Raw genomic sequence first — 12,146 nt, 5'->3', positions numbered from 1 at the left:
ATGTAAATCGATTTAGGTTTATTTTTACCTGGAGATGTGGTCAACACTGTTTTTTTTTATAGAAATCTTAAACTTTATTGTTTTTGATTCCCCACTATTAATTTCTGGCAGCGTTCAAATCCGAGGTTACGTTCATTTTTCGTTCAGCCATTGAAAGCTGTTCTGCACATTGATTTTGCAGGTTAGATAATTGTTGATATTTTACTAATCTAAATTACCCGTGTGACGACCGTGACCTGTGTATAGCCAACCCACAATATATTCTGTAATGCACATAAGCTTTACTTTGGTTGTCCAAATTTCATACGTACATTTTCCATTTTCAGACATTAAATAAAATACGTTAAAATAGATGATTTATAGTATTCGAATTTGTTTAAAAAACTATGCTAAGATGACTTTAAATTCTGCTTCTAAACTTCATGTAAAAGCCCGCACAGCAGAATATCCTTTATCAGCATGTAAGAGGTTTTGCGTGTCAGATGATAAAGTGGATTGGAAGGTTGAATTTAAAGAATATTCTCCAGTGAGCTACACAGCCCCAAGCGTGGAAAGAAACCCGCCATGGGCTGATGTGGACGTCACAAAAACTTCGAAAACTCTTAAATATAATGAAATAGATGGAAAAGTAAATCGGAAAAGTTACACTGGGGTGTATAAAGTCTCTGGGAATTTACCCATTAATCCTATGGGGCGGACTGGGGTAGTCTGTCGGGGGCTACTTGGAAAGTGGGGTCCAAATCATGCTGCTGATCCAATTGTGACCCGCTGGAAAAGGGACGGTCAAAAAAGGCTGATTCAGCATAAAAAGACTCAGAAGCCAATTCTTCAGTTTGTTGCCATCCAAAGAAAGGATAACAAACAATGGGCAATTCCTGGGGGAATGGTGGACGCAGATGAGAAAGTTTCAGTTACTTTAAAAAGGGAGTTCAGTGAAGAAACATTAAACAGTTTAGACGCGAATGCTGAAGAAAAACGGAAAATTTATGACCAAATAAAAAAACTATTCAAGCATGGGACTGTGGTATACAAGGGGTATGTAGATGACCCTAGGAACACAGACAATGCTTGGATGGAGACCGTAGCTGTGAATTTTCACGACGACAATGGTGAAAGTGTGGGTCGATTACCGCTAAGTGCAGGTGATGATGCAGGGGCTGTGGCATGGATAGACGTGGGCAGGGAACTAACTCTGTATGCGTCACATGAGGAACTAATAAAGAAAACCTCTGAAATCCATTCAGCACATTGGTGAATGGTGGATTTCTGTATTGGCTTTTTTGAAGTAGACTGAACATTGTTAGAAGACTGGTGAACCTAAACCAGCATTAGTTGTATGCACTGTATATTATTTTCTGTAATAGTGGAAACTGTAAGCTAGCTACCTTACAACATAGCTTTATATTTGTTTCTTTGAATACGATAGTGAAGATCAAATTTTCAAACTTTAAAAGAAGTAAATTAGCAGAGAAACATATAAACTATATTCTATTTTTGTTGTGTTCTAACCACAGTCAATATAAAAGTTATGTGATATGATTCTTTCCAATACTGCTCACCATCAGAATAAAATGTTTTTTTTTTGTTTGGCAGATAAATTAGGAGTTAAACTTTAATGTCAACAGATAGGGACGCACTTATAACTTATTCCTTATGTTTTATTAAAATATAAAATTCTTCAATTCTCAATCGAGCTGTTTGTTGTAACATTTTATAGAAAACAATAAGTGCATATAAATATTGTATTATTAGACTATTAGTAACACTTTGATGTTCTGTAGGCATGTAGATTATGTTACAGTACAAGTACACCATTAAAAGGCGAGTGGATACAACTGTAAACAATTGATCATATTGACACAGTGGTACAAACGAAAAGCGCCTTTTATTCTGTTAGATTTTTTACACTGTGTCTTAGCCATGCCCTATAATTGTTATATCAAATATAATTCTTTGTTTTTGACATTAATTATTTCACATTCCATGCTCAATTGTCATAGGGTATATCTGGTGTAATTCTTCATAAGTGGATTTTTTGTGTTTTTATTAAATGCTAAGCAGATAAATATGTAAACCCATATATATATATATATATGTTGTTATTTTGTTGACCACTCTTCAACTATATGCAAAACTGCTATTAATGGGTTAAACAATTGCTGTGTAAACAATTTTCAATGAAAACTAAGTTTTGGATATTTTGCGAATTTATTGTTCTCTAAATACCATTTTTTCTATCACTAAATGTTTTAGAAAGTTATAGGATTTTACCAAAAAAATATTCCCTATATTTTTTTACCTTCTCTTATGGCAGTTCATTTTTACAATTTTTTTTTAATTTGAAAATCCAAACTAACCATACTCTTACTAAAGTGCTCAAAATAAGCGCTTAATTCTCACCAATTAGTTTTGTGTCTTGCACTTTCCAGGTATTGTTATTTGTTAGAAATATCATAACTCTTCTATGGAGTTTGTGAAGAGTAGTAAAACTGAGGTAATGTCAGATCCTGTATTACAAGATCCACACATTATGATACATGGACAAAATGATAAGAAAAAAATGGATGAATTCTCACAAAGTACTATTAGTAAGTTTTTTTTTGGTTTTATTTTTAATTCTTTATGGGTGAGGTCAAAGAATTGGGAATTAGGCCAGATTTGGCCCATTACCCCAGTCCCCGGAAAGCCCATTTAAGTCTTTCATGCAACCGGTGCCGCTATATCTAATGTCGGACCTCCGTTTGGGATACATATTATTTTTTAATTAGTTAGTCCTAGGATTTTTATATGTCTGAATATGGTTTTCAGGCAATTTTTTTATAGGGGCGTTTATGTTCAGTTTATCAGGATATAAGGATGTTTTAGATTTGTAGATTGTAGTATCTCAAGAAGAAGTTTATGCACTAATAATATTTTAAAATAGGCTTTTAAATTGCTACATAACCTATACAAAATTAAGCAGATCATTTCATAATAATGACACGCAGGCATTTTTCTACATTTGTAACTCCCATACACACAACTACAAACTGTTATTTTCACACTGATAGATTCTGTAGCTAATGATGACTTAACAGAGGAGCCACCATCCAGTGTGTCTTCCAGCCTTCCCATGTATCTACTAACAACAGAGGGTAGTGATGGTTGCACACAACGTTATATCGTCAGTGACCCATTTAAAGATTCGGTGAGTAAATAAATGTGATCATTGGAGCCTAACATGGGTATGCAATTTATGCATAAACACTTTGAAAAAAATCAGAGTACCTACCACCTATATTTCACAAACATGTCTTAAAATAAACACTGTTCCAATAGCGATATTGAAGTGATCAGTCTGTTTCACAAATAAAAGCTAAAAATGTGACAACCAGCAAATAATTTTATTAAAGTTCTGCATAGAAAAAAATGTCTATGCTTTAAACAGAACAAACTTTATATGGGTACCTTGACTTTTCAAATTATTTTGCCTTTTTATAGGAAATTGGTGATTCTTCAAATTTGTTCAAAGACAGTGAAATAACTGCTGGTACTTCATCCAACTTCACATCAAGCCTTGGTTACCCACTTTCATACTATACCTCTACCACCCCACCTAGTGATAATTCACAAATATTATCCATAATTAACAACGAGAACGAAGACAATGGAACAAGCAACGCTGTTACACAAGGTTTGAGAAATTGTTTTATTATGACAATTCTTTATGCATTATTATTTGAAATTTGAATGTTTTTTGTTTTTTTTGTTATCAATTTTTTTTTAATGTCGATTTTTTTATAAATTATATGTAATTATATATTAATATATATAATGTATATTAAATTATATATATATATATATATATATATTTATTTTATTTTTTTAAATCACGATTTTTAAGGATATAAAATATTAACACCTCTTCGAAGTGAAGTGTGTGCATGACTGCATGGTGTTTGATATTTTTAACCACCGTTTATATACTAGCTCAAAGGTCATAACAAGACCATGAAATTAGCCTCTACCTTTGTCACTGTTATAGCTTTTAACCTTAATAACTCTGTATTGTTTGCTTATAAGTTATATTTTGACATCACAATGTTCATATTCATTTATTTATTTTATGACATCACAATGTTCATTACTCTTTACAGTGACCTCATCAGATTTATCGGAAGAAATGATCCGTAGCTTCGTTGTGGGTGGGGGAAATCCCCAGCATACCCAGACAGACGCCCCGGGGTCAAGTGAGGTCATTGACCCCACCCAAGTTGTCACAGCAATTATCACTGATGATGAAACTAATGTTGCGACCCCGACCGAAAAACAAGTTGTGAGTGTTGTGGTTTACATATTGTCTGAGTAGCCCAATGAATCTTGGCCTTAAAACAGTAGTGCTGATTTGGTTAAAAGGGTTTTTGCAGTGTCGGACATGTAGTGTTCCTTTGTTAAGGTAATTAAGGTGCAACAACTACTTAAGGATAATTGCTACAAGTCATCAGCTAATAGATCTGAGTTGTTATTTATTTACATTGAGCACGAAGCCTAAGCACAAATTTCCAATTCTATTCTGTGTGGGTGAGGTCCTGCGGTGTGGCATGTTATGGGTCTTAAGATTTAGGACAGGATTGTCCCATTACCCCAACACCTAGATAAATATCCAATAGTCTTTGTTGCTGTTTATGTAGTTGACAATTTACTCAATCCATAAGTGACCATAGAATTTAAGGAACAACATTTGGTTGTTGTAATTGCCATTGCCATTAAGTATCTTGCCTAAGAAAACAACTGCCCACCCTGATAGGCTTGATAGCAGTGTCAACCTGTATATGTTGTATCCTCTTAACTAGAGGCAGGCTACTTTGAAAACAGTGCCAGCAGATAAAAGCACTATTGTAGTCAAAAGATTTCATGAATCACAAAAAAAAAGTTAAAAAAAAACAAAATAATATTTTCTCCTTTATTTTAGCTGTGCCTTTTTTTATTTTTAAATAAAAAAATTTCTTCTTAAATTTCTCTAAATTTGTTTTGACTCTGCCATTTTGTATTTTTTATTCTCGCTACACCACTTGGATATAAAGGTACTTTTTTTCCATAATAAACAACCTGAACTTTCATATCTACACAGATAATCGTGACTGAAGGAGCGGAAGGTGAAGATATGGTCGTGGAGGATGACGATTATTTCCAAGATGCAGGAATGGCTGGATATGAAAATGGAGAGTTTATGGTCACGTTGCTTCCTAATAAAGAAGATATGAATGTATATGATGCATCTTATACAGGTGGCTGTGGTGGTACTGTTATTTTTTACCATGTATGAATTTTATAAAAGCTTTATTCTATGTGGGTGAGGACACGTGAGGTTATTTAGTGTTGCACGCTTTAAAGCTGTAATTTAGGCAAGAGTTCGCTCATTTTCCCAACACCCAAAATTCGACAACCTATTGGTGACCATTAGGTTGGAGTAGTTAATGCATGTTTAACAGTTCAATAACTCAAAACAGACATATATTTATTTCTACTGTACATTTGAACATTGAACTTGGTATTGTTTGGTTATGATTTATGAATGATGCAAACACCTAATCACTGAATTATGATGTAACTCTTCAATTGGAGATTGCTGAATAATATGTTACAAAACTTGTGTTGGCATTTTTTTCACAGCCATCTTTAAACGCACAATTAAAGCATAGTATCTTCATATTCTCATGTTGATATATATTTTTCTAAAATATTTAAACATATTTATTTCAATTTCACCCCTAAAAATTAATGTTCTTATTTTTAATCATTTTAACCAATTCTTTGAACAAAACAGTAAAAATATTTTTTAACAAAAAATAACGTAATTTCTCCCACTAGGTGGGGTGACAACAAACGATCCTCCGTTAGACCTTCAGTTCGAAGTTGCGGCCGAAATCACTAATTTAGAAGGCCAACTTCTTCGTCGAGAAATTGTTACTCAAACCACCACTTGGAGGAAACCAAGAGCAACGAGAAAGCAAAAAGTTAGATTTTTATGTTATGTTATACTCTTTCAATATTATTAAATATAATTTTATGTAAGATTAAAATATATATATTTTTTTAAATAAAATACTTTTTTAAGAATATTTTTTTTTAATTTTTTCAAAAATAAAATATTTTTATTCTGAAGTCATTTAAATTAGAATTATTTTCATTCTGTTTCGTCAAATATTTATTGCATAATAATATATATATATATTACATTCACTTGTTATTTTCTTCAGCAATCCTCATACAAAGGTGAAGGTTCTCTAGTGAGTAATTCTACCAATAATAAGCAATTTAAATGCGACAGGTGAGCCTATTTCTATAAGGCAAAGGGTACCGGCCTCTTTCCTAATCTATCCTATGCAATAAAACACTTTTCTTTCTGAAAAATTATAACTAACGAATGCAATCTAAATAGTAAAAAAAGTTGTTTTTTTAATTTCAAAATTTGATTTTTTCAAAGAAATTAAAAATTAATTTTTTTTTTTAAATTAAAAAATTTTTTGGGAAAAAAAATAAAAAATTAAGTTCTTTTTAAAAATTAAAATTTTAATTTTTTTATTTCTTAGGTGTAGCTTGAAGTTCCAACAAAAAGACATGCTGGATATCCATGTTAAATGCCACACAGTGTTGGATAAAGTTTACAAATGTTTCCACTGCGGTGAAACACACAAGCATTGGGTTAAGGTAAGCGAAAAAGAATATTCTAAAATACCTGGAATACCTTTTTCCCTGTGATCTCTTGTTTTAATGGACATGAAAAAACATAATACTGTGGGGTAAGGTAAGAGACATTTAGCACATAATATCTAAGCATCCTGATCGTTTCTTAAACAATTAACAAGGGTCTATGGAAGTCGTGAGAAAACGGAGTTCTAATTTTTTTAATGTTGTTAGTTTCTACCTAATAGGACAAAAAATTAGAATGAATTGGTGTCTCATCTTCCCCCACCCAATTATACTTTAAATCATACCATTTTAGCAAAAAGTTTGTTTTATTATCTATTTTGATAGCCCTAACGGTATCTTCAATTTGTGTTATTTTACCACAGTACTCAGCAAAGAGCTTCTGAAGTGCTTTAGAGCGCAATGCCCACACTTACAAACCCTATACTTAGTTTACTAGGAAAGCTTGTATAGTCATAGCCTGTATTTATAAAAAGATGTTCTTCGTTTAATACCAAATGGGACAAGAAAATAGTATGAACAGGTGTCCCGTCTTCCCCCACCCTACTATATGTTGTGTTAACTGCCATACTTACCATTCAGATGTACCACCATCTATTCAGTCATGGTATAGAGAAGCCACACAAATGTCCAGTGTGTTCTTTCTCATGTATAAGCAAAAGTGACTTAATAGCTCACGAGTTCGTTCATAGCAAAACTAAGAACTGGACATGTCCCAAGTAAGTGGCGCGCATAAATATGATTGTTTATGTTACTTTGTTGAATTAAGATAGTTTTGAATAACATGGGAACATGCACTAGATTCATTATTATTGGAGTAATGGACCAACTCTGGCCCAATCTCAGTTCCCATTACATGCTAGTTGTAGGTCCTCACCAATTTAAAATAGAAAAGTGTTGGTTTCCTAACTTTGTAACTATAGTAGACCTGCGTCATACCGAATCTAAATTTGATTACCAAATAATTCGTGATATTAATGTTATATAGTCCGAAACTGATAAAAAGCTGGCAAATTTAAACATAGAAATCTTGTATTAGATGTAAGCGAAGTTTTAAGCATCGGCGAAACATGGTCGCGCATGAACGAACTTGTCCTGGGGTCGATGAATCGGGGAAAATGAATCCAACGAAGAATGAGGAGAAATTTGTTTGTAGGTGGGTTGGTGGTTTCGTTATTTTATTTGAGGTAGTGTAGGGTACATGTTAACTCCAACAATTACTATTTTACTGACTGTCTAGCGCCACCGTCTGACTTGCTTATATTGCCTTTCTCTGTCTTGGTTATGCGAACGCCGTCTCTCTAGTCTGCGTTTCAGTATAGGTTCTTGCATGGTTCTGTTAGCATCGCCATTTTAGTGTATCTGTTTAAGATTTAGTTATTATGTGTTCAGCTATTAACAATGTTCTATTTGAATAAGTGACTGAACATAACTGTTTTTTAATCTCTCTCTGTGTATCTCTTTGGCTCTATCTGGTTGCGAGCTAAACCCTAGCTCCTACAGTACATGCATGACATGTAAAAGGGTTTACAATGTTTTAACACACATATTTTTGTTTTTTAGTTAATACTATTTTTTTTATGTTTAATTTAAACTAGGTTTAACATGTTGTTTACAGTGTTAGTTTTTTTACAAACAGGCAGAGCTAAAGTATGTTTCAACCACATCTATCAAATAGATGGCTCGTGTTTCGGTGTATTTTAACATTGTCACTCAGGATTTTATCAAAAAATAAAAAGCATGATATTTTATGTTAATTCCATGTTTTTATTTTTTAGTGTTTGTTCGAAACAGTTAAGCAATAAAAGAAATCTTGAAAAACATTTTGAAATTCATCTTGACGTGAAACCTTTTGTTTGTGACTTGTGTGGTCATTCTACAAGACTCAAGGAGTCGCTAATAATGCACAAGAGATTACACACAGGTAGGAAAAGTGTTTTTTATGAATATATACATTTTATTCGTCTGTTTAAATGCAAAAGCATAAAATAATTTTTAAACTTATATTATCTATGATGGCAAATATTTTTCGAAAAATACTAATAAATGTCTCATATACTAAGAAATGTAAAAATAAATGGAATATTGCATATTTCATAAATAATGAATTACCTGTTGAGTTCTACATACTTTTATCTGTGAAAATTTCCCAAATTACAACAGGAGAAAAACCCTTCAAGTGCGACATATGTAATTATGCAACTCCTGATAAATCTTCATTAAGACGACATAAACGAAGACACTCAAATGAGAAGCCTTATAAATGTTCCTATTGTGGTTATAAGTAAGTTATCTTTAACTTAACTGGAATTGTTTAACATTAAAGGCTGTGTATAAATGCCTTTAGTCATTTGATTTAGTTGCTTCACCTACTTCAATAGTTAAGAGTACATTATGGTAACATAAGTTAATTTACCTACAAAGTAACATTCCTGGTAACTCTTAAGCTGGCACAAGGTGTATGAAACAGAACACCCGTGTTATAACGACTGACATTTTCCCACCATGCGGGGATAAAGTAAGTTACTTTTATTCAATTGGGTCATAACTACAGAAATAAAATACATTCTATTGTCTATTCACATAAGAGCTAACTCCGTCTCCATTTCGGTTGGTCTCCGTTGTAAAACATGAGAGCGCACAATGGTTTTAGCTGTTTATTTTTAAAAACTACACAACTATTCCAGTTTTTTAGGCCAGTTTAGTTATTTGGTAGGCTAACACTTACAGTTTAGCGCTTGTTTAGAAAATTTAAATATTTAATAAATTTAATTAAAAACGTTTAAAAATAGGTTTGTTAGAAATATATATAATAGTTATTTTTCCCTATAAAGTCAAAAAACAAAAAAAAACTACATAGAACGCCCTGGGTTCCATTGACTACAATAGTAAATGGGAACGACTCGCGTAAGAAAGAGAGGGTATCATTTTGTAACCATATCAATTTCAAACAGATGTATCCAGAAACATTGCCTCGAAAACCATATTCGTCGAAAACACACAGGTGAACAGTTTGTTTGTGGGTTGTGCCATTTCTCAACTCACGATCGATATGGGTTAAACCAGCATTTCAAACAACATCAGAATGGTGGGGTTACCAGTGAGATTACTCAGTCATCTGCTATTGTTAATATTTCAACTGATTGTGTTGTGAATTCCGCACCTAAAGAACAGGTAGTGTACTCTGGGGGTGTATGTGTTTTAGTATGCTAGAAGGTATATGTTAAAAGTAGCTGTTATATAAATTAAATTTTATTATATCGCCAAAATACTTAAAAAAAGGTTATACAACCCTGTAGTAAAACACATATCTAATGTATGTCAAGTTTTTGGCAACTCGACCAAATCTCTTTAATTCAAAATAATTTTTTTATACTGAACTATACGGAACTTTGACCTGTGTATGTAAACTAGGAATCAACAAAAACAGACACCAACATGAACTTAAATATGGAGAATGTTGTTCTTCAAATTCAACCAACGCAGGAAAACAACAAATCTGAAAGTAAGTTTTCTTAAAAATCCTAGTATTACAAGACTTTTTTTTAAATATATATACCCTACATAAAAAGAACACTTTTTAAAGACAAATTTAAAAAGCATTTTATTTGTTTTAGCTATACATTATTTTGTTGTTTCCTGGAATTTAATATTACTTGATTCAAAAAATCTACTTTTTGATAGCTTGGGCAACAGCAAGCAGTGCAATGTCGGGCAGTGATGTTCTTACTTCAAATAAAAATCTTGAATCTCAAGAAATTAATGTTGAAGCTATTGCTGTTAATGTAAGTTTTACATTGTGGAGACTCTAGTTGGATCATGTAACTGTTTTTACCAGTTTTGTAATTTTTGGTGAGACTGTGTCAGTGCTTTTGTGTCCAGTTGTTATTATTTTAAATATGAGGTTTATGGAAAAGCAAATGTTATGTATTTAATCCTTTTCTGTATATTACTATAGTTTCAATACAACACACATTATTGTCCCCTCCTTTAAAAATCCCTTTTTTTCATAATACCTGTCAAATTCTATTAAACATATTCCCACTTACATGTTATCCATTCTAACAGGCTGAACAGCATATGATTCAACTAACTGGACCTGAAGGAACTTTATTACAACAAATACAACAACCTGGGGACCTTGTATTTATTAGGGTGGGTACATATTCATATATACTTGGTAGCTAGATATGAGGCAATAATGTTACTTAGTAGCTTAATATTAGGCATTAATATTCGTGTTTATGATGAGGCCGAGGCCTATTTCAAAAACGTGGTGCTAAATGTATTAAAAGTTATGGTTACCTGATTTGGGTATCACAAATATCTTAAAGATTATTTATTTTTATTATATCCTTCATACATTGTATTTATTCTTTTTATTTAATCCTTAAATATTTATATTTTTTATTCCCAGGAAAATGGTGAAATTTTGATCAAGAAACCCGACGGTACTATTTTATTAATCCAACAACAAATGGATGAGAAAGACAACATGGAAGAGGTTTTACAGACACCTGAAACAACCGCATAACATGTTCGTAACTTAATGTTGCCGCAATGCATTACCCACTGCCATTCTATCACTGTGTTAAGATAATATTGACCTACAATGAAATAAATTCGGAAAATTTGAAAAAAATGTTGTTTTTATGAGTGCTTTTATAATATAAGGCTGGTTTCGATGTGTTGTTTTTAAAAATGTTGTTTTTGTGAGTGCTTTTATAATATAAGGCTGATTTTGATGTGTTGATTTTGAAACAGGTGATTAATATGTGCTTAATATGCCAGGTTTATATGTGGGTGTTGTAATTGGTATGATGTAAAATGACCAATTGCTGCCAGTGATCAGTATGGTGTACATCAACACATATACTGTACTACACAGTGAGTAAGTTCATGTATCAGAGCGGAAGCTCGGGAGTTGTTCATTGTAGCTTAAAAATAGGATTATAGTATAACCTGGCAAAACTAAAACTAGAATATATACTGGTATTGTGATTGTAATTTAGGCAGTTTTGCTTGTATCGAAGATAAACATTAAGTAATAAAACCATATGTTCAGAATGTAATTTAAAATTTATTCTTTGAACGCCAAAATGTAACGATCTTCGTGAAACTGTGATGAATATTTTTTATCAAAAGGATCTGGCCACCGCCACGCATAAGGTTTGTGTAATCGTTTTTGTCCACGCCGTCCCCATTGTAGTTGATTATGACGTGGATGGCTACTGCAGGTAACGCTTAAACGTCCATCTGTCTTTCCAAGTCGACAGTCAGGGCACCGAAGATGGACAGCGAAATGACGTTTTAACCCAGCTACAGGGATAACTGTGTGACATGGATTCTGCACGAAGAAATTGTTCAAATTCTTAGTTGGTTCGAAAGTTGTTCTAGATTTCCATACGGCTCTTGAAACCGAAGTAAGTCCCCTTGACTCTTGGAATAATGATGAT

The 12,146-nt window shown here is 32.6% G+C and overlaps 2 protein-coding genes across 3 annotated transcripts; both read left to right on the top strand.

The window, feature by feature from the left end:
- The first annotated feature begins 131 nt into the window (after window positions 1–131).
- LOC149738744 (ADP-ribose pyrophosphatase-like) lies at window positions 132–2,429 on the top strand. The gene has a single exon (XM_089874398.1). It carries the CDS (start codon window positions 353–355, stop codon window positions 1,253–1,255), a length of 903 nt encoding a protein of 300 aa, XP_089730524.1. The 5' UTR covers window positions 132–352; the 3' UTR covers window positions 1,256–2,429.
- An 8-nt stretch (window positions 2,430–2,437) lies between these two features.
- Window positions 2,438–11,332, top strand: LOC149738743 (uncharacterized). Of its 2 annotated transcripts, none has more exons than XM_089874345.1 (17): window positions 2,438–2,579; window positions 3,051–3,187; window positions 3,481–3,673; window positions 4,137–4,315; window positions 5,111–5,267; window positions 5,851–5,996; window positions 6,240–6,310; window positions 6,573–6,690; window positions 7,273–7,409; window positions 7,730–7,846; window positions 8,469–8,614; window positions 8,854–8,974; window positions 9,645–9,864; window positions 10,105–10,195; window positions 10,375–10,475; window positions 10,759–10,845; window positions 11,108–11,332. In XM_089874345.1, exons 1-17 carry the CDS (start codon window positions 2,465–2,467, stop codon window positions 11,222–11,224), a joined length of 2,253 nt encoding a protein of 750 aa, XP_089730471.1. In that variant the 5' UTR covers window positions 2,438–2,464; the 3' UTR covers window positions 11,225–11,332. The 2 variants fall into 2 exon arrangements, with proteins under 2 accessions (XP_089730471.1, XP_089730470.1); XM_089874344.1 differs by having other exon boundaries at window positions 2,453–2,588.
- Window positions 11,333–12,146: the final 814 nt, after the last annotated feature.

This window comes from Ciona robusta, chromosome 3 (assembly GCF_009617815.1).
Source record: "Ciona robusta chromosome 3, ASM961781v2".
NCBI classification, from domain to species: Eukaryota; Metazoa; Chordata; class Ascidiacea; order Phlebobranchia; family Cionidae; genus Ciona; species Ciona robusta.
The sequence above is the reverse complement of the archived record's forward strand: the minus strand, read 5'-3'. Positions and strand labels throughout refer to the sequence as shown.